Source organism: Rutilus rutilus, assembly GCF_951802725.1.
Source record: "Rutilus rutilus genome assembly, chromosome: 19".
NCBI lineage: Eukaryota > Metazoa > Chordata > Actinopteri > Cypriniformes > Leuciscidae > Rutilus > Rutilus rutilus.
This window is the reverse complement of record NC_140232.1, coordinates 11039441-11062325: the sequence shown is the minus strand read 5'-3', so window position 1 is coordinate 11062325 and position 22885 is coordinate 11039441. Positions and strand designations below refer to the sequence as shown.

The 22885-nt window shown below is 38.0% G+C and overlaps 1 protein-coding gene across 1 annotated transcript; it reads right to left on the bottom strand.

The window, feature by feature from the left end:
* Window positions 1-3732: 3732 nt before the first annotated feature.
* foxb2 (forkhead box B2) lies at window positions 3733-4680 on the bottom strand (the record flags this gene model as incomplete). The annotated part of the gene is made up of 1 exon (XM_084389453.1): window positions 3733-4680. One exon carries the CDS (start codon window positions 4678-4680, stop codon window positions 3733-3735), a length of 948 nt encoding a protein of 315 aa, XP_084245579.1.
* Between the last annotated feature and the right edge of the window lie 18205 nt (window positions 4681-22885).

The window sequence follows — 22885 nt, the reverse complement described above, 5'->3', positions numbered from 1 at the left end:
ACTTTTGAGTAACCCTTTCTCACCTGAGCTGGACTTCAGCAATAAAAAAGATAAAAAACAATTTTGCTTGTTAGTATGGTTGAATTGGATTATCGAGGGTCAGCAGCAAAGACAATGATTAATAAAGTGAGATTAAATACATAAAGTATATTTGTGTATTTTAACATATTTATAATTTACAGCTTCGCATAATATTCGGAGTTTGCATTTCACTGCTTTTATTCATTTTGAGGAATACTGAATACTGAGTAAATGCATGTTCACATTAGCAGAACTACAATAACCATTATGTTTACACACACAACGCCTCTGCACAATTTCTCTCAACATGAAGACAGAAGAGCTGTCAGTCAATAAAAAACTGGGAGGAAAAAAAGCTTGCGTAACTTATATGAAAAAGTGACTCAGATATTTTGTTGAAAACATAAAAGTAACATGTTACTTGTACTTGTTACTTCAAAAAAGTAATCTGATTACGTAACTTGTAATACATTACCCTCAACACTGGTCCTTACTGTCCCTTTTGATCATTTTTTGCTGATTTATTTTTAATCTTCCTGACTCCAAACAGTGTAAATTTAACGGCGTGTGTTATCTGTTGTTGAGCGTTCTCCGTCACTATGTCTAAATATGAACAAACAGCCTTCACACTAAAGCAACTTAACAGTAAAAAAAAAAGAGACAGACAGATTAAACACTGAATCTGTCAGTTCAATTATGTGTTATGAGGAATTAAGAAAATGTATCAATTATAATATTATCAATCCACACTTGATTTGCAGCCAGAATTCTATCATTTATAAAGAATTATACAGTTGCACTAAGTTGCTGTGCGGTTGCCGGGGTTCATGGTGGCGAGTAGCTTCATGAATTAAACGGTTCATTATGAAGGCTGGGTCTTTGCAGTCATTAAGACGGGCATGAATGTGTCACCTCCACCCCTGTTGAAGTCAGAGTAATTAACAATAATACCTCATATCAAATTCTGCTCCTCAACAAGCCGCAGACCAGCAACTTCACGATGACCTCATTCCTATTCATCATCCTTTCCATATAATCCATATTAAAGACTCAAATGTTGGAAAAAAATCTGCATATCTTTCTCATCGAAAAGTCATAGCGCAGTCATAATTGCGATAAGAAATGGTCACATATTTGCTTTAAACGGGAGGATTTTCTTGTGCACTGAATCACTTGGCGTGTTAGATTTTCAACAGGCGCTTACATATGCAAAATGTCCCATTTTGTTTGAAATTTACACTGCTGCTTATGGTAAAAGATGAATTTGATGTCTTTTAAGATGCCAAGAAATTCAGATGTCAACCGTCAGACTGTAATGAATCCTGAGAGTAATGAAGAGAGAGGAAAGCAAGTGCAAGAAAGAGAGACGGATCATTTTCAGTGACTAGATATGATGTGGGTGTAGTTTTCACATCAGGCTGCCACTTGTGCATCTTATTTGTTCAGAGGGCAGGTTCAGCTCACTCCTGGTGTGAGTGTGTGCTGCAGCGCGCGTATGAAGACGTATAAAAGAGCCTTTGCCATGCTAAACAGTGACACTCTAAATGGCCTCCCAACTGGCAGCTTTTGTGTTGTGAAGAGGACCAGCTTCTCAACTTCAAAGGTGAAATTTATGTCAAGACGAGCAGGACAAAACAACTTTATCAAACGGCTGCTTTTGAAGTCATGCGGCCGTCTCCTCCGGCGCTTTATGTGAAGCACAGCATCCCAGACACACACACACATAGAATAACCTTTCGGCAAAGAAAATATATGGTCACCCCAATTCGTGGTCAGTGTATCAATGTCATTTTCATGAAATATAATATTATCAAAATATTAAGAAAGTGTCACTTCTATCAGGCAATCAAAAAACAGGCCACGTTTACATGAACAGACTGAAATTGAATTTTGCTTGTACACAAAACCAATGTTTGCTTCTTGAAAGTTCATATTTGATTTCATTTTTTTGTTCTCTAAAAATCTCCAGCACATATTAATTTTAGATTAATGTTTGATACTTTAAATGCAGGAAATATTGCGCTGAACATTTTTATGCAAAAAAAAAATTCTGCATATGCTTTACTTTTTAATATCAGGTTAGGTCTTCTTTACTGTACACAAACTGCTGCCTTAAATTTTGAAGTACAATCAACTTGGATGTTTAAGTCATTTCAACTTAAATTATATTAAATTGATTGTATAACTTATAAAAAAAAGTTTGAATTATTTTGATGAGTTAAAGCAATGTTAAAACATATGTTGTCATAACTTATTGATCATATCATTTTTTACAGTGCACTTGTAGATCTCCTAAAATGGCCAAATTAGAAAGTTGCATTAAAAAAAAACTGATCTCAGAGAATGAATTGACTCCAAAAGAAGATCAGACATGCAACACTCAACGTCAGGATGGATTATGAGGAAAATGCTCCTCTGCTGGACGGCACCATGCTTTCTGTAGTTTGACAAACAGACTCTTTCGTCTCTGTGCCTTGGAGCAACAATTGTCTTAATGTTCCAAAATGGCGAGGAAGCGAATCCATTACTATTAAGCTCTTTATGCTTGTGGATGTTCAGCCACTGTCTGTCAGGATTCACCGTTCAAAATATGGATTTGGTGAAAGAATTCACAAAGTGGAACACGATATTGTAAATATTCTGTGAAAGCGCATATTGTACTAAATAATATCAAAAATATTGTATTGTATTAAACAAAATGAATTTCCAGATACATTAATTTAAGTATATTTTAAAGAATGTTATCTATTAGCTACTACCTTACACATATGCGTTGCATATATGTCTTTAATTTTACATATATAAGAGTAAATATTTATAAATATACTGTATATATATAAGAGTAAATACAGCTTGGAGAACTAACAGATGTAAACAAATGAGAAAAAGTCACATAGAAAAAAAAGACATTCCACTGCACAGAAACTGGATTGAAGTGTGATTTTACTCTAAAAATACTTCATTTACAAATCTTATACAATTATACTGTTTTTCGAAACTCACATGCCACCTTAAAACAGCACACTTAAACCAGGCCTGCTTTTGGTCACTATAATTGTCTATTTGATTGTTTCATTTTCATAAAATATTTAGATGTCGTGTTAGTGCAATTCAAAAGCTGAAATCGATTATATTCTACACATATTTACATGTATAACATTTACGGTAATATATAAGAAGATTTGAACATAAATGTATTTTCTATTTTACACAGCAAAATTCACTTTGGGTTTTTTCACGACTCTCTCTCAGACAGAAATCCTCTTCACTGTTTTACCAGTGTCATTCAAGCATGCAAGCCATAGTCGTGTGCAAACACACAATTTTTAAATTCATTTTACAGTCTGTGTATCTTTAATGTTTATAAGGCTTCATTTTTACATGTTTAAAAAAATGTACATCAGATACATGTTTTTCCTCATACCAGTTTATGCAGTCCTTTGTACAGTACACAGTTTTTAAAAGAAGTTCAAACATGTACACATACCTCATCATTCAACAAAGCAGAAAAGCGCAGAGCCGAATATGACAACCTGCATTCTGCAAAACATAAACTATAGTCTGAAATACACAGCCATAAAAGCTTATTTAACACTTTTTAAAAGGACAGTGGCAGATCTTCTGGAACAGGCTCGGCATCTCAAATCAGTCCACAGCCGTCCCCAAAAGCATGCTCTACGTACCCACCGCCACCGGTCCTTTTTTTTGGGCTCAGGACTGCAGGAGAGCATGATGGAGAGACCCGCTTTTTTCCTCAACAAGAGTTGTTGCGTCTCTCTCCATCAGTGATGCGCTTCTCGGGCACAGCTGCGTTACTCCCGGCGTCATGCCAGTCAAGGAGGGGACCGTGCCCAGGGTTGGCGTGGGTTTGATGGGCACTGGCACGGCGGGCATGCTCTGGGTTCCCGGGTGGTGATGGTACAGCCCCTTCACCGCCACACTGAACGGTGGGTAGTCTGACGACACCGGCTCGGACAGCATGCCAACGTGCGGCCACACGGAGTTGACCATGCCGCCCACGGGCACGGGATAGCCGAGGTGATGCATGACCGACGCAATGGGCAAACCACTGGCCATCACTCCTTTATAGTCTCTGCCAATCAGGCTCTCGATGGCGAACGGGTGCTTGAAGCCGCCGCTCTGCCCGCCGCCAAGCGTGTAGCTCTGGAAGTGAGAGAGGCGGCCCATGGTGCCCAGGTACTCCGGATGTCCCACGCCCAGCTTGCTTGAATGGTGGTGGGATTGATGCAAGGGGTGCTGGGAATGGTGAGAGTGGTAGGAGTGCAGCACGGGGCCACTCTTGCAAGCCGAATGCTCCACCCGCAGGAGCTTGAACCGCTTGCGGCGGCGGAGGAAGCTGCCGTTCTCGAACATGTCTCCACAGTCTGGGTGCAAGGCCCAGAAGCTGCCCTTGCCCGGTTGGTCGGGGCGCCGGGGGATCTTGATGAAGCAGTCGTTGAAGGAAAGGTTGTGCCGGAGTGAGTTCTGCCAGCGCTGAGTGTTCTCACGGTAATACGGGAAGCGGTCCATGATGAATTTGTAGATGTCGCTGAGGGGGAGCATCTTCTCCGAGGAGCTCTGGATGGCCATGGCAGTCAGAGAGATGTACGAGTACGGAGGCTTCTGGTCACTGTAGGAGTTTTTGCCTGGCCGAGGCATGGCTTTTTAAAAAATGATGTGCTGTAACACTCAGAAGCAAGCCAGCATATCGTCCATTTCAATTAAAAAAGAAAATCATTCAACGTGCTATTGCTCTGATTTACTTCATCTGTTTGTTTTGAACGTTTACATCTGCTTTATAACACGAAAGTCATGGAAACAGCTTAAAAGTCAAAATCCACAGGATTAAGGCAAAGCCAAAGTATGTCAAAGAAAACGGGACCGTTTTGAAAGTTACCTCTCTAAATGATACTCCGCACACGCGCGCGCGACACCTGCGTCCTCTCAGAGCGCGAGAAGTTCTCCCGGAGGATGCGCGCACTCGGTTTTGACTCGCAGAAGATCCGCGACGCTTTTGTAAGAATGGCAGAGGTCCAGACCCCCCGCTAGTTGCGTTTTATTATGATGACACTGACTTTAGGACGAATAAGGGGTAAATAGGGGGTGGGTCTGACTTCATATGCGTTTAGTCCTATTCATCTGTACCAATCAGAGGCAAAGAGCAGCGCGCGCACTAATGAGTCTGATAATGATAACACACACTGCAAGACTAATGATGTGAATGTGAAATATCCATATACTGTTTATGGAGAGTTATTAGAATTGTTTTAAACGTCCCGACGAAATCGAACTTTTTGGAAGTTTACTTAAACGAGAATAGCCTTTAATATTTAACGTGTGTTGTCGCTGTCAATGCAATGTCCAACTGTTTTCAATGTACAATTCACCTTAAAATATTGAGCTAATTTCAACGTACAAAAAAAAAAAAAAAAAAGTACCAAAGGGACATTCTATTTCCTGTGCAAACCACATTATTTATATTATTTAAAAAAGAAAATCGTTTCTTCTTTTTCCTACACTGAAGTGTTTTATTTTGCATATAACACTGTTTGGTTATTGTACAGCATTATTTTAATGTATATGAACCCTGATGGGGATTTGTGTTTTTGTGAGTAACACAGTTGCTGAAGAGATGCTGATAAACTTCCATTATACCACCTGTGTTATTACAGTAGGATTATGAAATATAAAGTCACTAAAATTCCATCTAATACTTGTTTCTGTTATAGATAAGACAACAATTTACAGTGAGAGTTTCTCATTATTATTTGTTCTAAAGATGTTTTAACATAAAAATGAACCAGGCAAGAAGAATATGCTCATTTAGATTTTTTTTTTTTTTTTTACATTTTTCTTCACACACTTTCTCCAGCATATCTTACGATTGCACAAACTTCAGTTTGTTAAGTTTAATCTATTTCAATTCGGTCATGCAACCTAATATTAATTGTAAGTTGAAATAACATTATTCTTATGAAATTCATAATATTAATATACAGATGAGTAGCTTCAGAAAGAGATGAGCATTTTTGTTCATTAACTGTTAGTTTGTTAATATTACAGGCAACTTTTAAAGTCTTTCAACTGACTGCAGTTCTGTATAACTATAGCTCTTGATTGCTACACATAGCTTATCAAATAAAGCTTTTTTCCTTTTTTTTTTTTTTGCTCACAAGCAAATTTTACAAATGTGTTTAGTAGTTTTGGCCTTTTCTCACCCCTGAAGCTACAAATAAACGGTGTTAAAAATAAAAATATTTGTCATAACATAATTCAACCAGGATCAAGATTGGTCCAGTACTGTGAAATGTGGAGAGAGATAGCAGAGAGAGAAAGGGAAAACAACAAGACAACCAAATAGGCCTACCCAGAAAAATAATATATATATTTTTTTAAAAACCAATCCATAATTTTGATCCATCTGCATAAGGCTGCATAATATGTAACCTTGTCATAACTTGACACCAGCACAAAAACGTTGCTAACATAATTATATACTATTTAACTCCTTTCTCTTGAGTAATTTCAGGTAAAACATTTATGACAAATCATTCAAAAGCTGAAGGCGCACGCGTTTGCACGCACCAAGCGCGCGCCAGTTTTTCACCAAGCTCTGAGCGGAGTCGGAATCAACCTGTCAAGCTGTTTGCTCTTTGCTCGTATTTCACAAGGATAAACACTTCCCCACAACCCCCGAGAACAGGTACTCCGGTAAACAGAATAACAAAAGCTCCGGCGCTCTTGTGCGGCCAGGTGTCACGGCACGATCCCACCAGGCGCCTTCTTACTCGGGTTCCCGGCGGGTCGCGAATACATTACATTAATTAAACCTTCAGTGATTTACCTTCCTGAGAGAGATGTCCAACAATATAATTAAAGGCGTAGTGGTTATATTAGCGATGAATATTCAAAACCGTGTCAATTAATTAGCCAACAGATCTTTCTCATTTTGTTCCTGAAGAGCTCCGGTGTTTCTCTAGTTTAAAGGGTCACCGGCGAACGAGGCGCATGCATATTTCACACCCGGCGCCATTATCCCCCAGGCTTAATGTCTTTTGAAATGCAACTTTAGCTCCGGACCGCTGACGAATAACGTGTGTTTATACGCGCCTTTGACACGCGCATCATGCGGAGCGCTTGGCACCGGAAGGCCCCTGCGCGAGGCTGCAGCGGGAGCGCGCGTGTTCCTCCTCACCGTGTTGTTTAGATCAATATTAAACCTGCTCCCACAAAGCGCGGTGTTAAGTAGACAACACGCTGATATGCATAAGAAATTAATTAGACGGGTTTTCGCTGCATTCAACTCCTGGACAAATAACAACTTGTAAAGTGCACCTTCTGGGCATATTGAACATATGCTGGAATTAGCCTTAATTGACTAATTACATAAATTACTCATTAATTTTACAGCACATCAATTATAAAAGATATATCAATTAATTTTGCATAAATTAAGGGCTGAACGTGGCAAAAACGGAGACGGGGAGATGAGCGCGCGAGGAGGGGGTCGGCTAAGGGCCGCGAGGCGAGGGTGGGGGGTCGAGGGGGTGTTTCGTCTGTTTGTTCCAAGATGCTAATAATTATTTTTTCAGCTTTGGGCGAGAGATTCTGACTCTCGTCGTACAATAGGAAATGGAGAAACCCGCAATCACGGTAGTAATAATAATAATGTTAAAGACCCCTTACTAAGTGAGCATATAGCGTTGCCGCAAGGACGAAGCATTTAAATCAATTAGAGTGGTCCTATTGGGAAATGAGACTTTGGCACCAGCAAGAGGACTTCATGGCCACCAAATGATTTATTGACGCCGATTAACATATGATCGCTTTAAGTGTGACGAGGAAGTCCTCCCATAAGTTAAGGTGATCTGTTTAATGTCTTCATTTTAAGATGGTGCTGCATTTCAAAGTCGATAGATTCTAGATAAATTGCATCAGGGCATATGCCGAGTTCTCAAAGTAAAAGTTCTATGTGAAATAATGCTATAAGAGATATTTCAAGAATCAACCCTAAAGCAAAGTTTTAATATGCCTTATCTGTCCATAAACTCACGATATCTTCAAGATGCCGCACTTGAAGTAGATTTAGATAATTGTCCTTCCTTTCCATTGCCTCTGGTCTATATATTTATAACAGACAAACTCATTCATCTTCCTACCTGCAGATCAGGCCGACATACACAATTGAGTATAAAACCCATTCACATACTTAATATGGAATATACATTTTGGTTTTCTGTATTTGTATTTTTTTCTCTCTTTCGCTCGCTTCTCTCTCACTCACACATGCACATTAAAACTATCTATCTCTCTCCCCTGGTGAGAGCTTAGTGAATCGTGCAGTTGGCAGAGTCTGTCTCACCCGCCACACACACAGACACACACACACACGCGCACACACACACACAGAGACACAGGGGCCCACAGTCAGTGGCCCTTACCTACCACAACCCTTTCCCTTTAGCAATCCATTCCATACCTTCCACAATTCATTAACTATGCTTATTTCGTACCTGCATCAACATAATCCTGCTATTTTTATAACTGCTGTAATTCATTTCCAACAGACCTTCAAAAATCTATTTGATTCTTTATGAGCTAAACACACCATAGTGAAACTTTGGCGTCCGGTAAAATCTGTCAGACCCTTCTTCAGCTCAAAATGTCTTTGGCAGGATTTGCACCAAGACATTTTGGTTGTTATATGTATAAGTTGTAAGTGATGTAGTGAATAAAAAAAAAAAAAAATATATATATATAATAATGATAATTATAATGATATTTTACAGTGTCCTTGTTACTTATGTTACATGTACTTACCATTGTAATAACAGTAAATTATGCATAATTACATGCAACTAACCCTCAACCAAATCCTAATCCTACCCTAACCCTATACATGTAGTTACTTAATGTTACTCAGTACTTAAATGTATAATTACAGTGTAACAAAGGCACCTTAAAATAATGTGTAACCCCTTAATAAAAATAAAACTATTTTAATAATAATAATAATAATGCATTATTTAATATTATATTAGGTTACACTTTATCCGGTGTCGTGTTACAGTGTAATTATACATTTAAGTACTGATTAATAATAATTAACAATGTACTTACTATAGGGTTAGGAGTAGGTTGTGGTTAAGGTTAGTTGCAATGTGATTATGCACAATTTATAGTAATTGTAGCAACTACATGTAACGTGTAGCAAGGACACTAAATATCCCAGACAGCAACACAGTGCCGGCCCAGATCCGGCCCGCATCTGGTACACTCGTGTAGGCTACTAGATGTGGGCCGGATCTGGGCTGACACTATGTTGCTCTCTGGGATAATATAATCAAAATTAATATCAGTAGTAATACTACTATTCAAAGCTTGTGGAGCTTCAATAGGCAATATGGTTATTGTTTGAGAAAAAAAAAAAAAAAATAGGCTATATTCAGGCTATTTTTGTAGAGGCTATATTTGATATGAATTTTATCCAATTCATTGATGGAAAGTGTTGCATTAGCAGGTTGTGAGAAACAAACGAGAGTTTTTAATTTCAGTGACCACCACTAGGTCAGCATCTTATCATACATGTTGAATCCTACAAGACTTGGGTAAACACAAGAAAACAGAGACAACTTAACACAATCTCCCCCCAGCCTCACGACCACGAGCGCCACAACTAAATTAACAATGTGTTTAACAACGCGAAAGATAGACATCCTTCTTAATGCGTGAAAGAAGTTCATGTGGAAACGGAACTGTGCGATAACGACCATTTGTCGGGGCTGCGAGGGCCTCAGAGTTCAAGAGAGACGGTAAGCGAAAGCCCGCTTCCTATCCGAGGGGTGTCGAGCACGGCCCCGCTATGCTTGTGGGTGGCGGGCGAGAGACATCGTCTCTCTCCAGCGACGATGCTCTCGCTCGCCCCTCTTCCGCTTCCATTCACAGCTCTCCCCCTCCAACTCCTAATGTCCCCTGTAACACTCACTGTTCTGATTTTCATAAAGTCGTTCTTCTCCTCTAAGCTGCCCAGTGTGTGATACCGGGATATGTGTAAAATAAATGATGTATATAGCTGTAGGGGGAAGCCTTCCTCCCCCAGAACTACCTTAGCGTCCAGGGAACATTGAACATTAGATCCTCGTTTAGTGAATAAATAAGCATTCAACTGAATGGCAGTGTTCGTGTTGGACTTTTTGTGCATATTTTACCAGAAAAGGAGCTAGGCCATTAGGGAGTTAATATCAAATAAATCTCCACTGGTCGACTGGCAGAAAGGGACCGGCGGCTCTGTAGCGCCCTGTTGGGTTACTAATGACCTGAGCGGGCTTCAAATGAAGCCGTCATATGCATGTCATTTGCAGTATGTATATATTTATATATTATCTTCTAATTGTGTTTGAGAAGAGAACAAAGCCACGAGCGCAGCATTTAGGATCAGGCCGTAAATGCTTTACAAAGGACTAAATAAGCTTGCTTTGATTAGTGCATGAATGTGTGTGTGTGTGTGTCCATGTGTGTGTCCGTGTGTGTTTGTACAGAATGATACTTGCTCAGTCAAGTGTGACAATAACCATGGAAGTCTGACTCAAGATCGCAGTACTTTAGAAGGCCATAAAACACGCTAAGCTGAGACAGTATTTTGTTTCTTAGTAGGATTCACTGATACCGGTAAGCTGATATATATTTTCATGTTGATAACTGATAAATTGAAATTATTAAAAAATAAACTAAAATATAAAATCAATCTTTCTTAACAAGTCAATTTAGACACCACAACATTAAAATATCTGAAAATGGAAAATCAAATTGAGGTCTGCTAAAGACACTTTAACAGCGTCAAATTATTAGTGTTTGTAAAGATTAAAGGGTTATAGTTCATGCAAAAAAATGTAAATAAATAAATCTGTCATCATTTAGTCACCCTCATGTCATTCCAAACCCATTCAACTTTTGTTAATCTTTGGAACACAAATGAAGATCTTTTTGATATTCGCTCATCAAATTTCTCTATCCATTGAATCTATTCATGCAATCAACATTTTCAAGCTTCAAAAAGTTCATAAAGATATTGTAAAAGTAATCTATATGAAGACCCAATCGCTTTATATGATGAACAGATTTAACAGGCATTTATTCATTTAGAAACATTGATCAACGCACATCAGACATGGTTAATGGAAGCTCAAAAGTGCATGTGATGTCTGTTGATTTTCAATGGAATGAATACATAAAATGATGAGAGAATATTAAAAATATCTTCATTTGTGGTTCGAAGATGAACAAAAGTAGGTTACACTTCATTTTAAGGTGACATAGTTACATTGTACTTACTCAAATAAGTACTGAGTAATATTAATTAAAGGGATAGTTCACCCAAAAACGATTTAATCACCCTCAAGTTGTTCCAAACCTGTATGAGTTTCTTTCTTCAGCTGAACACAAAAGAAGATATTTTGAAGAATGTTGGTAACCAGATAGTTGATGGGTCCCACTGACTTCCATAGTATTTTTTTCTACTATGGAAGTCAGTGGCTATACCATCAACTGTCTGGTCAACATTCTTCAAAATGAAGAAAGAAACAGGTTTGGGACAAGTTTAGGGTGAGTAAATAAGGACAACATTTTCATTTTGGGGTGAACAATCCCTTTAAATACAAATCCCTTTAATTTACTATAGAGTTACGGTTAGGGTTTGGATTAGGGTTAGTTACTTGTAATTATGCGTAATTTACAGTTATTACTATAGTAAGTACATGTAGTAACGTGTAACTACGTCACGTCGCCAAATAAAGTGTTACCCATATGTTTTAAGGGTCTGGAATGATATGAGGGTGAGTAAAAGAGGACTTTTTTTCTTTTTTTTTGGGTGAACTATCCCTTTAAATTTAAATTAGCATTACATGAATATAAAAGCAATCTAAAAGTAAAAATAGGATAAATAAGCATGACCAATATCCAGTATCAATCAACCAAAACTGAACGCCCATAACCAATATTGCGCATCCCTATAAGACAAATCTTCACCATCTAATGAGAACACAAATTCTACTTGACAACAGTCAGTCACCCACTCTTTATAGAAAACATACAAGTTTTTCCTTTCTTGTTCTTGCAGCTAATTAAAACTTAAGAAAAAAAAATCAAACAATGAGGCCTAGTTCTCTGCGGAGCTTTGGAGCCATCTGGAGCTCTCGCAGCCCCTCTCGTTTCTCTCCATCTTATGTGAAATTAAATATGCACAAGAGAAACAGCTTAGTGAATAGTGTTGCACTTTCAAATAGAATCTGAAACAACCAGGCCTACTAAAACACTCAATGAAATCCTTTCATTGTAGCTGATTAGTTTCAGTCAAACTATCACTATGTACACAGCACACACTGTGTAATTGATAACTATACAGTCCTTGAAACGATTATTGCGTCAGTGTGTAACGGGGGTGATTAACCAACGATTTGTTTTTTTTTCCTGTACACAGTCATCCTTCCTGTCTGAGGAAAATGTTCACAACATATTGGCCTTAGCTTGAATCACTAGATTAATGATTAATGATTATAATGAAATAAACATTCACCTTTATGAAAATTCAAGTTCATTTTCATCTGGTAATTGCAATTAAACATGAACAATAGTATAAGTTTGTGTGTAAAAAGAGCAAATTCAGATTGGTGGCAATGTGATTAGCTCATTAGCATTTTAGCATAAACTCCAGGCTACAGAAACTCTCAGTAATTTAAACTTTTAAACCTTTACTCTTTTTCCCACATTCTTACAGATAGATAAAAATCTCATAAAAGCAAAAAACAGGGCACATATTATGATGGGAGCAGATCTGAGGTTTGAAGCTAACCATGGTCCAGTAATTAGCATGTGCAGGCGCTGCGTTGGTTAGCAGTCCTCGTGCTGAGGAGTTGATGAACTGTGCTAGAGATAAAACCCTGGAGCCACACACAAATAAATCTGTCATTTCACACGTTATCATATTCATGAGCGTGTGAGTCTGAGTGTGTATCTGTGTGTTTGTGTGTGTGTGTGTGTGTGTGTGCGTAGCACATTACAGATGTTACAATAAGCCTACTTGTGTGTCTCAAATGTGCTAGCTATTTGGGAAACGATTGCTTTTCAGACCAGAAGTTTTTGGGTATTCTTTTCCCCGGGAGTGAGTCTACATGCTGCTAGTGTTTTTGCCGTTTGGGCGAAAATGAGCGAAGAGCTAACGATGTTTGTCATGTGTCTCCAAGCCGCCTGTTTGTTTATGCTAGGCCAGTTCTGCCCAGTGCTGCCTGTAAATAATTACCCACCCTAATTATGGCCTGGAGTTAGCAAGCGCGCTAAATGCTTTTCTGATGAGTACTGCCCTGGGTTAGCAGGTGCTGGGTGGCCCTCCTAGGGACTCAGATTGAAGAGGGGGCCCATATTCCTCCCTCGGGTCCCACAGGCGAATGGGTCGTGTCGCTTCCACATACCCCCCGAAGAATAATGTGTTTTACGCAGGGGGGCGGTTCTCCACACAGGGGGCGTAACATTGTGTGCAGCTTGCCCCTAGTGTGAGATCCATTACGCTGGCCTTAAGATCGCCTTGTTTTTAAGGACCTTTGTCATTAAGATGTGTCTTGCTGATAGAAATCAAAATGAAGTGGTGAAATTCACTGGAAAAATGTCATCTAATCCAAAGTCCTTGTGGTGATAATCAGGGGAATCATGCAACTAAACTTGACAGCCAGTTATTGTTTTATTATTAATTTTAAATATTATTGATTTTTTATTATTTGACATTTTAATAGTAACTTCTGTGGAGGGTGAATAGATTTCATTAAATTTGATTCCAATGTAATTCAGACTGGTTAGATTCAGATTATGATTCATTTGGGTGTACTTCACTTAAAATGACCATTCTGCTTACAGAAATGAATTCTCTCTCTGCTAATGCTGTAAATTAAACATGGTGGTATTTCAGACTAATTCAAAAATAACAGGCTCTTCAGTCACATGTGAAATCAAAATTTACAATTTTTTATAGGAATATTGTAGTATTTTTTATAAGTGCTTTATCTGTGCACATCAATATAAAAAATAAAAAAAAATCATGTGCCCTCATAATTTTTAATTAAAATAACTTCCCCTTCCATTTGCAGTGACATCTCTTTTCTTCTCTGTTTACTGGTGCGAGGGCGGGAAAACCTGTTTCTCACATGAGATCGCAGCAATAGCAAACAGCAATGATCTAATCAATTTCCAATGGACAAAGTCAAGTCCCACTCTACATTTTTTCTTGTTCGAGAAGCAGTTTCACTTCGTCATACATTACAATAGGGAAAGAAAGGACTATCGCAACTTCCATTTAATGCCAACTTTATGAGTCATTATTTTCCGAAATCAGCCAATTAAAGTCGTGACGAACCAGAAGTATAGCAACAGAAATAAAAGTAGGGTGGGAACTTGGCTTTATGTAGGCTATCAACTGTTGATTGGATTTTGACAGTAAAGAGCCCCGCCTCCCATGCACACACACCAGGGTCGGAAAATGAACGGGGCAAAATTCATAAAAATGCCCCCAAAATTCAAGATATATAGAGCAAATTTTTTTCCTGTATGAGTTCTTGGTTTTAGTATTTATAAATATAGAGATATAGAGTGCTGTTTCGTTACTGAATCAATCCGCGGTTTTGATCAAATGGTCTAATGAATGACTCAACCACTCATTTATAAATACGGTTAGTTGCTTTGTCCCTGAAAGAATCCGCCGTTTTAAACAAATCGTTTGACTGAATGATTCAATGACTCACTCGGTAAGACAATGATTTGCCAGCACCCACCCAGCAAGCAATTTTGTGTTTAAAAGACCTCTAATGGCCAACCAACCCAGCCCAGACGTCAAGGCTAAAACAAGGCAAAATTTGGGCTGTCAGTGAAAATTGTATAGACATCTAAACCATAGCCCAAGAATAGACTAGTCATTAGATAAAGAAATGAAATGAGTGAAGAAATTAAACCAAACACCTTGTAATCACTGGTTACTTTGCCGATGGAATATCATACATCTCGCATATTTTGGCAAAAATGACATGTAACCAAATTCAAGGTTATTTTGGCTAGAAGTGGCTTACTCATTACTATATCGAGTCTATAGTTAACCTAGACGGTGAAATTACGATTTTTGCTTGCTGGGCCACTGGCAGTTTTAGTTTCATTAGAATTGTATGACTTAACATTGTTTCTTTGAAACGTGCTTCCAAATTGCAAAGGTCGCCTTTGGAATTGATGAATTCTCGCCTATTAAAAAATGGAGGCAGATGAATGTCTAGTCAAGTCACCTTTATTTATATAATAGCACTTTATTCAATACAGATTGTTTCAAAGCAGCTTTACAGTGACAACAGGAAAATGATTCAGTGATGCAAACAGAGTTCATTTAGGTCTAAAAGCTCTAAAAGAAAACTTTCATTGTTCAGCTGAAGTCAGTTAGTGTTGATACCGTTGTTCCGTTTTAAAGATCATCAATTATCAAATTAGTTCATTTCATCTATAAAGCAGTTCTGCAGAAAAACAGTGATGTCATCGTCCAGCTCAGTTCAGTTCTCATCAAAAAGAGTCAGTGCAGTCAAATCAATAATACTGTTGAATATTGTGTGTCCCCAACTAAGCGAACCTCTCCATTCATCTGTGTCTGTCATGAATGTGCGCTTTAAGGGCGGAGTTTAACGTCTGTATGATTGGAGAAGTCCTGCACATGTCATCATAGAGAAGTCTGTAAAATATCCAGTTATGACATTTTGAGTAAAATTTTTCAAATGTAAGAATGATAGGATGCATTTTCATTTCATGCCGAATTTAAGACGATAATAACTAATCCACACACACAGAGTAGGCTACAACGTTTTGTTTATACAGTGAAGTTCTGTTGCCTGCCACTTTAAATGCTCAAGCTCAACTCTGATTGGCTGTCAATGTTGTAATCATTCATAAGTTGTTCTGAAAAAAATTCTGAAAGTGAGTTCAATGATATCATTATTCTATGCTTGTTTCTGCCACTGAATAAAAAATAATAAAGGTCATTGCGACTTTTTATCTCACAACTGTGATGTAAACTCGCAATTTATATCTCGCAATTCTGACTTTATAACTCGCAATTGCAAGTTTATATCTCGCAATTCTAACTTTATAACATAAGAAAAAAGTCAAGATGTCGAGAAAGTTGAGATGTGACTCGAGAAGTTGAGAAAACAAGTCAGAATTGTGAGATATAAAAAGTCGCAATTACCTTTTTTATTTTTTATTCAGTGGCGAAAACAAGCTTCCATATTACAAGGGGGCTAAAGGCGTGCCTTTGATTTTATTTTCCTCTAAACCACTAGATTGCACAAAAACTTGCTACAGCACTTTCCAAAATATCTGCTTTTCAAGATGCACCTTAGAGATAATCACCATATTTATAATGAAACCATTATTTAAAAATATGATATTAATCATATCATATAATAAAATATAGTTTATTGTTAGCCTACTACTGTAAATCTATAGCCTATTAAACTATTATGGGATCTCCAATGCTTTCAGAATCTTTCTTTTTTTTAATAATTTTGTTTCTGTATTTTTAAAATATATTTTTATATTACTATATTTTAATGACAGTATATTTATTGAACAAAAATGTATTATTTTATTTATCAAAATAAACAGAAAATTGTACAAACTTTGCTAAAGTGATTGTTTTGAACAAATATTAACTTAGACATTTTTTTTTTAAATGTAAATATTATTTTACCTAAAGTATTTGTATAAATAATGTAGATACATTTATAAGATTTTTAAACAAAAAATAAAAATAAAACTATTTTCACACAAACTCTATAGCTCCCTCAATGTTCAATAAAAAAAAAAATTCCTGCAGTCATTCACACTGGAGTAGTGAAAAGCACATTTGGTTCCGTTTTATTGCACTCATAGAATTAGAACGATTATTAAAATTTCAGTCGTCCTTGGTGTAGCCTACTGTAAACAGACCTTTCTACTGGTTTGTTTTTCACTACAGTAACCACAAATTTTTTATTTATTTTTTAATTGTCCACATTTGAAGTATTTGACAGCTGGATGCATCAAAAGTTTATTCCAAAAACAACTGCGCCACAACTGATAAAACACACTCTGTAAAATCTGAAAATAAATCCCGCCGTAAAATCCACACAGTGGTGTCAAGCGCTAAAATACTTTTCCAAAGACATGCTGAACTCCGTGTTCGCGGAGGGGTTGGACAGGGGGGCAAGCTTGTGTGTGTGCCATCACGAGTGCTGTGTGTGTCTTGTAGCATGTCGCATCAAACTTTTACCCCCCACGGACGTGCTCAGTCTGTCTCCCAAACTTGCGCAGACTTGCATTATGTCAGCTCGCGCTTTGCCACCCCATTTGCTGTAGCTGTACTGCTGTGCGCGCAGACAGACTTATCAATCAAACGCGGCTTGATGGATTCTTCAGAACGATGGAACGATCGCCTCAGAAGAGCTGCGGAGTCTCGGAGCGCTTTTTTCTTTGACATAAGGGTATGCAAAGAGTGTAAATGGATGAACGGTTGATTGATTCTCGCCAGCGATGTTGTTGACAGCAGGAAATGTGTTTTGCATTGACTGTGTTTGCATGGGAATTTGCACGGGGCATGAGTTATCGAGCAGGAGTTTGGACCTTAGGCGATTCTACATAATGATGGCAGGTCGGAGAAGCCGAAATTCACTGTTTAACAGCCGTTACCTGTGGAGGGCCCGCAGAGAGAGAATGTACAACCACAACAAAACAAAACATTACATATTTAGAAAGGTTACAAGGCAGAATAAAAATGTTGTTCCTGGCAAAAATCAATTTTTGTTGGATAATGAAGATTTATCACTCAAATTGTTTAATGGGTGGTCGGTCGTCTTGAGCCTCAGGCCAAATATATAGGTGATAGTTCTAACATTACTGACTGTCCTTGACAAAGGCCCTGTGTTTAGATATCACCATTACTAGAACTGGCAGAGATTTACATAACATAAGTGTTTGTGTGTGCGTGTTTGGAAGAGTGTTACTAAGACGGGTATCAAGACCAGATATTGTCAGAGCTCTCATCAGGGTATCTTTGGTGAAAAACGATCCTGTCCTAGAGATGGTAATAATGCAATGGCTGCACACAGTTTTCCTGTCAGCTTTACTTTTCCCCCCCTTACTCTCTTCCTCACTCCCTGCCTTCCCGGCAACCTCTTCCATTTATCTGTGTCTGTCAGTGTTTCCTGTGGAATGACCTACAAGGACATACAACTAAATAAAGTTCTTTCTTCAACATCTCTCAGAGTATATGGAGAACATATGCACTTTTTTTTTTGTGGGTTCTCACTCTCAGCATGAAATGTGCTATTTTTGAGCGTCATTCGCCACACAATAAACTTTTGTAATGTTTCACAATGCAACTTCAAATGTGTTAACTATTTAAAAAAAAATTGATATTTAGGTGACAACATCTTTGTCCTTCACATTCCTTCATAACTTGTGAATGCCAGTATTTTTAAATCTGCAGTCACTTTTCAAAATTCATTGTTTAATTGAGCTTCTGAAATACTTAACCTCACAAAACATCAACAGAATCTACATCTGAAGTGAACAAACTGAAATGATAATGTCACAATAAGAAAGTGTAAAAGTACAGATTAATTTAATGCGACTCTCTGAATATCAAGATAGAAGTTTGTGTCCCGTTTGACCCATGTCATTTAAAGAAAAAAAAGATCAAACCAAGGTAACTTTTAGATTAAAGACTATGCTTGTTCATTTTGAAATCTATATGTAAGTGCATTTTAATAAAGAAATGACATAACAAGCCGTCATTATGATTATGAGAACATAAACAAGATTTGAAATAATGTTACTTTAAGTGCATTTCAAACAAAGTTACTTAAAACTTTGAGGGAATATGGTACATTCGACGATAAACACAAATAAGAGATTTTAACAATTGCGCTATACGCACACACACTCAAAAACAATCAAATTTTGTTTTCGATCATTTCAAAAGTCATAAAAATGCGATAAACACTGCAGCATTAAAGTTAAAAAAAGCAAACATGACGGCATGTGTGATTAGCCTCTCCTTCAAACACGAAATAATCGTTGTAGACACTTTTTCACTTCTATTCAAAACACACATGGGGGTCCCATTACATCGCTGTAAAGCTTCTTTAAAAAAAAGGGTTCAAAAGCAACCATGAAAAGAACAAAAAAAAAAAAAAATCCATTCTCCGGAGACAAACAAAACCATTAATTAAAACAAGCTCTCAAACATCAATCTCTCTGCCTGTCACAAAATTATCATAATCTGGGAATGTTAAGAGTCTGTAGAGTAAACAGTTAATTTAGAGGAGTATTAATCAAAAAGTCTGGCTTTCTGTACCCCCTCTGTGCTGTGGCACTTGTACTTTTTCATCTAGCACACTTTGCACAGAGTGGGGGCAACTTTTATTGCACTTTTTCACACGTGTGCTTAAAGGACGCCATAGCAATGAAACCCTGATTACCTTCAGTATTTTACTGAGACAAGCATTCACTATGTTTTGGTATGACATCCAATATATTTTAAAAACACTATATTTTTTTTACAGAATTTTAGTATTTAGCACTCACGATGTACAGATAACGCAAGTTAAACCTGAGGTATCTAGGCTGTTTTTTCCACTACAGTGTCATTAAAGCAATAGATCACCCTAAAATTAAAATTATCCCACAATTTACACACCCTCAAGCCATCTTAAAGGAGAACTCCGGTCAATTTTAACATTGAGCTCATTTTTTTTGTACAATTGGAGTGCTGTCAATACAGAGAACAACGACAAAAATCGGTGTTGCCTACACCGAGTTATTCTATTTTTAAAATTTGCACCCTATTGACTTCAATGGGGCAAGTAGTAAGCCTGCTTTTTAGCCTCTTAACATCCTTTAAGTGTCATTACAAGTGCACAGAAAATGTGAGTGATTCCTTCCGAGTGAACACGAGTGGATCTGACTGCAGTAGATGTTAGAGATATTAATAAAAATGAAGTTAATTCAGCCAGCGCTCATACCTTTGTTTACATCCTGTTTTCGGTGGAAGGCCATAGTAATCGATTGTCGAGTTCACGCGCGTGATCATAGGTACTAAACCTATGCGCGTGAACTCGACAATCGATTACTATGGCCTTCCACCGAAAACAGGATGTAAACAAAGGTATGAGCGCTGGCTGAATTAACTTCATTTTTATTAATATCTCTAACATCTACTGCAGTCAGATCCACTCGTGTTCACTCGGAAGGAATCACTCACATTTTCTGTGCACTTGTAATGACACTTAAAGGATGTTAAGAGGCTAAAAAGCAGGCTTACTACTTGCCCCATTGAAGTCAATAGGGTGCAAATTTTAAAAATAGAATAACTCGGTGTAGGCAACACCGATTTTTGTCGTTGTTCTCTGTATTGACAGCACTCCAAATGTACAAAAAAATGAGCTCAATGTTAAAATTGACCGGAGTTCTCCTTTAAGTGTATATGACTTGTGTATATTACATAATATCCTGGTTCTGGTACTCCAGTGGGTTAATAAATGCCTTCTGAAGTGAAGTGATGGGTTTTTGTAAGAAAAACGTTATAATCGCTGGCTTCCGGCAACGGCCGTCGCACGTTACCAAGAGAGTCGGGTTCCGGCGGAAGGGTGAACTCGGAGCGTAACGCTTAGGTGAGAATTGACGAACGCGGAAGTGCAGAGGATAGAGCAAAACAAAATGCCAGTCATGAATTAGAAGTCTAAAACGGGAAGTTTTAAAGAAAATTGTCAGATGTTTTCAATATAAAAGAAGAGGAGCTAGGCCGGGTCAGAGGTCACCCTTCCGCCGGAACTCGACTCTCTCTTGAGTGCACGTATGGCCGTTGCCGGAAGCCAGTGATTATAGTTTATATATATAGTTTAAATATGGATATCTTCCTTACAAAAACCCATCGCTTCGCTTAAGAAGGAATTTATCAACCCACATGAGTTGTATGGATTACTTTTATGATGGATGGATGCGCTTTTTTGGGCTTCAAAAACCATTCACTCCCATTATAAAGCTGGGAAGAGCCATGCAGGGGATTGTTTAATATGACTCCGATTGTGCTCAGCTGAAAGAAGAAATACACCAAGGATGGCTTGAGGGTGAGTAAATTTGGAATAATTCTTCTCATTTTTGGGTGAACTATCCCAAGGCGTAGTCATGCCAGAAGTGTTGAGCTGTGGGGCTCACACGAGTGATGCAGGTTTGAATCTAGCCTGCAACCTGTTTTCACTCCGATCCGCCTTTCTCTCCATGATCTCTAGCTAATAAAAGAGGCAAAAGCCCATAGATAGTGAAAACATTAAACAAATCTACTGAGGACGTTTGCCCTGTCTATTATCAGCCCGATCAATCGTCTGTGAGCGCTGTAGCTGCAGTAAGAGGAGAGCGGGGCAGAGATGAACAGATGGCAAGAGACTATCATAGCAGTTGAATGTTTATTCACAGGTGTGTTTGAGGAGTGTGTGTGTGTGTGTGTGTGTGTGTGAGGGGAAACTATAGAGAGCTAGAGAGAGACTGCTTCTGTAATAATGTTGGAGTGGGTGTGTAATGTGAGTATACAAGCTGTTAATCTCTCCTGTGTAGCTGTGTTTAAATGCGTTTATGCTTCATTAAGCATGCATTACCTGCTTCATTACTGCTGTGTTGCAACCACAGCCAGTGAGTCTCATGCTCCGAGTGTTGGAGTGTGGGTGTGTGGAAGTTCATCGCTTTCAGAGACTGACCTGGGCCTGATGGGATACCCTGCCACACCAGCTAACTCCTTAGAGGGATTTGCTTTTTTCCTGAGCTTTTTCTTGCTTTAGTTTCACTTGTGTAGTGTTGAAGAGGTAACATGAGGGTGGGTAAATAATGATTTTGCATACATTAATACACAAACGTATATACATTGATTTCTCCGGTCACTTATGTCAGACTTTTCCAATCGTTTAGCCTAAACCTAACCCTAACTTCAATTTTTTGAGTGCTAAACTGAAATTTCAAAATCCAATCAACAAATGAATGACAGATAGAACATTTTATTCTGTAATCTTTTGCAGTCGGATGTATATCACAATACAGGAAAAAAATGCTGTTAGTTTCATTGTGATTTTATAGTGGGGAAAAAAGTGTAAGAAATGGTGCCTGTTTTGACTGTAAAGTAGTTTGTTACTTGTAAAATTCACAGCAAAATATCCGAGTTAAGCTTCATTCACACCAAGAACAATAACTAACAATATCTATATTAGCATCCACACCAACACACAATAACATTCTGTACAGGCTTTATAGGCTAACACAAAAGAAGATGTTTTGAAGAATGTCGGTAACCAAACAGTTGATGGGCCCCATTGACTTCCATAGGATTTTTTTTCTTCCATAGTAAACGGGGCCCCTCAACTGTTTGGTTACCGACATTCTTCAAAATATCTTCTTTTGTGTTCAGCAGAAGAAAGAAATTCATACAGGTTTGGAACAACTTCAGGGTGAGTAAATGATGACAGAATTTTTTATTTTTGGATGAACTAGCACTCAGGTATGGGTTGTATGCACAGGGTTATATGGAGCATTACTGTTATGTGTGCATGGTTATTCACAGGATGTAGTCTAATTGTGAGACTGAGATTGTACGAAAATATTACATTAAATTTAACCTTAAAAGTTAAAGAGTTATATCCAACATAATACAAATTATATGATAAATCTCCCGCGCAGGGGCGATTCTAGGATATTACGATGTCCAATGAGGATATGACTTAAATATATTATGTGTATACTAGTGTAGGCAGAACAATACAGTTAGTTC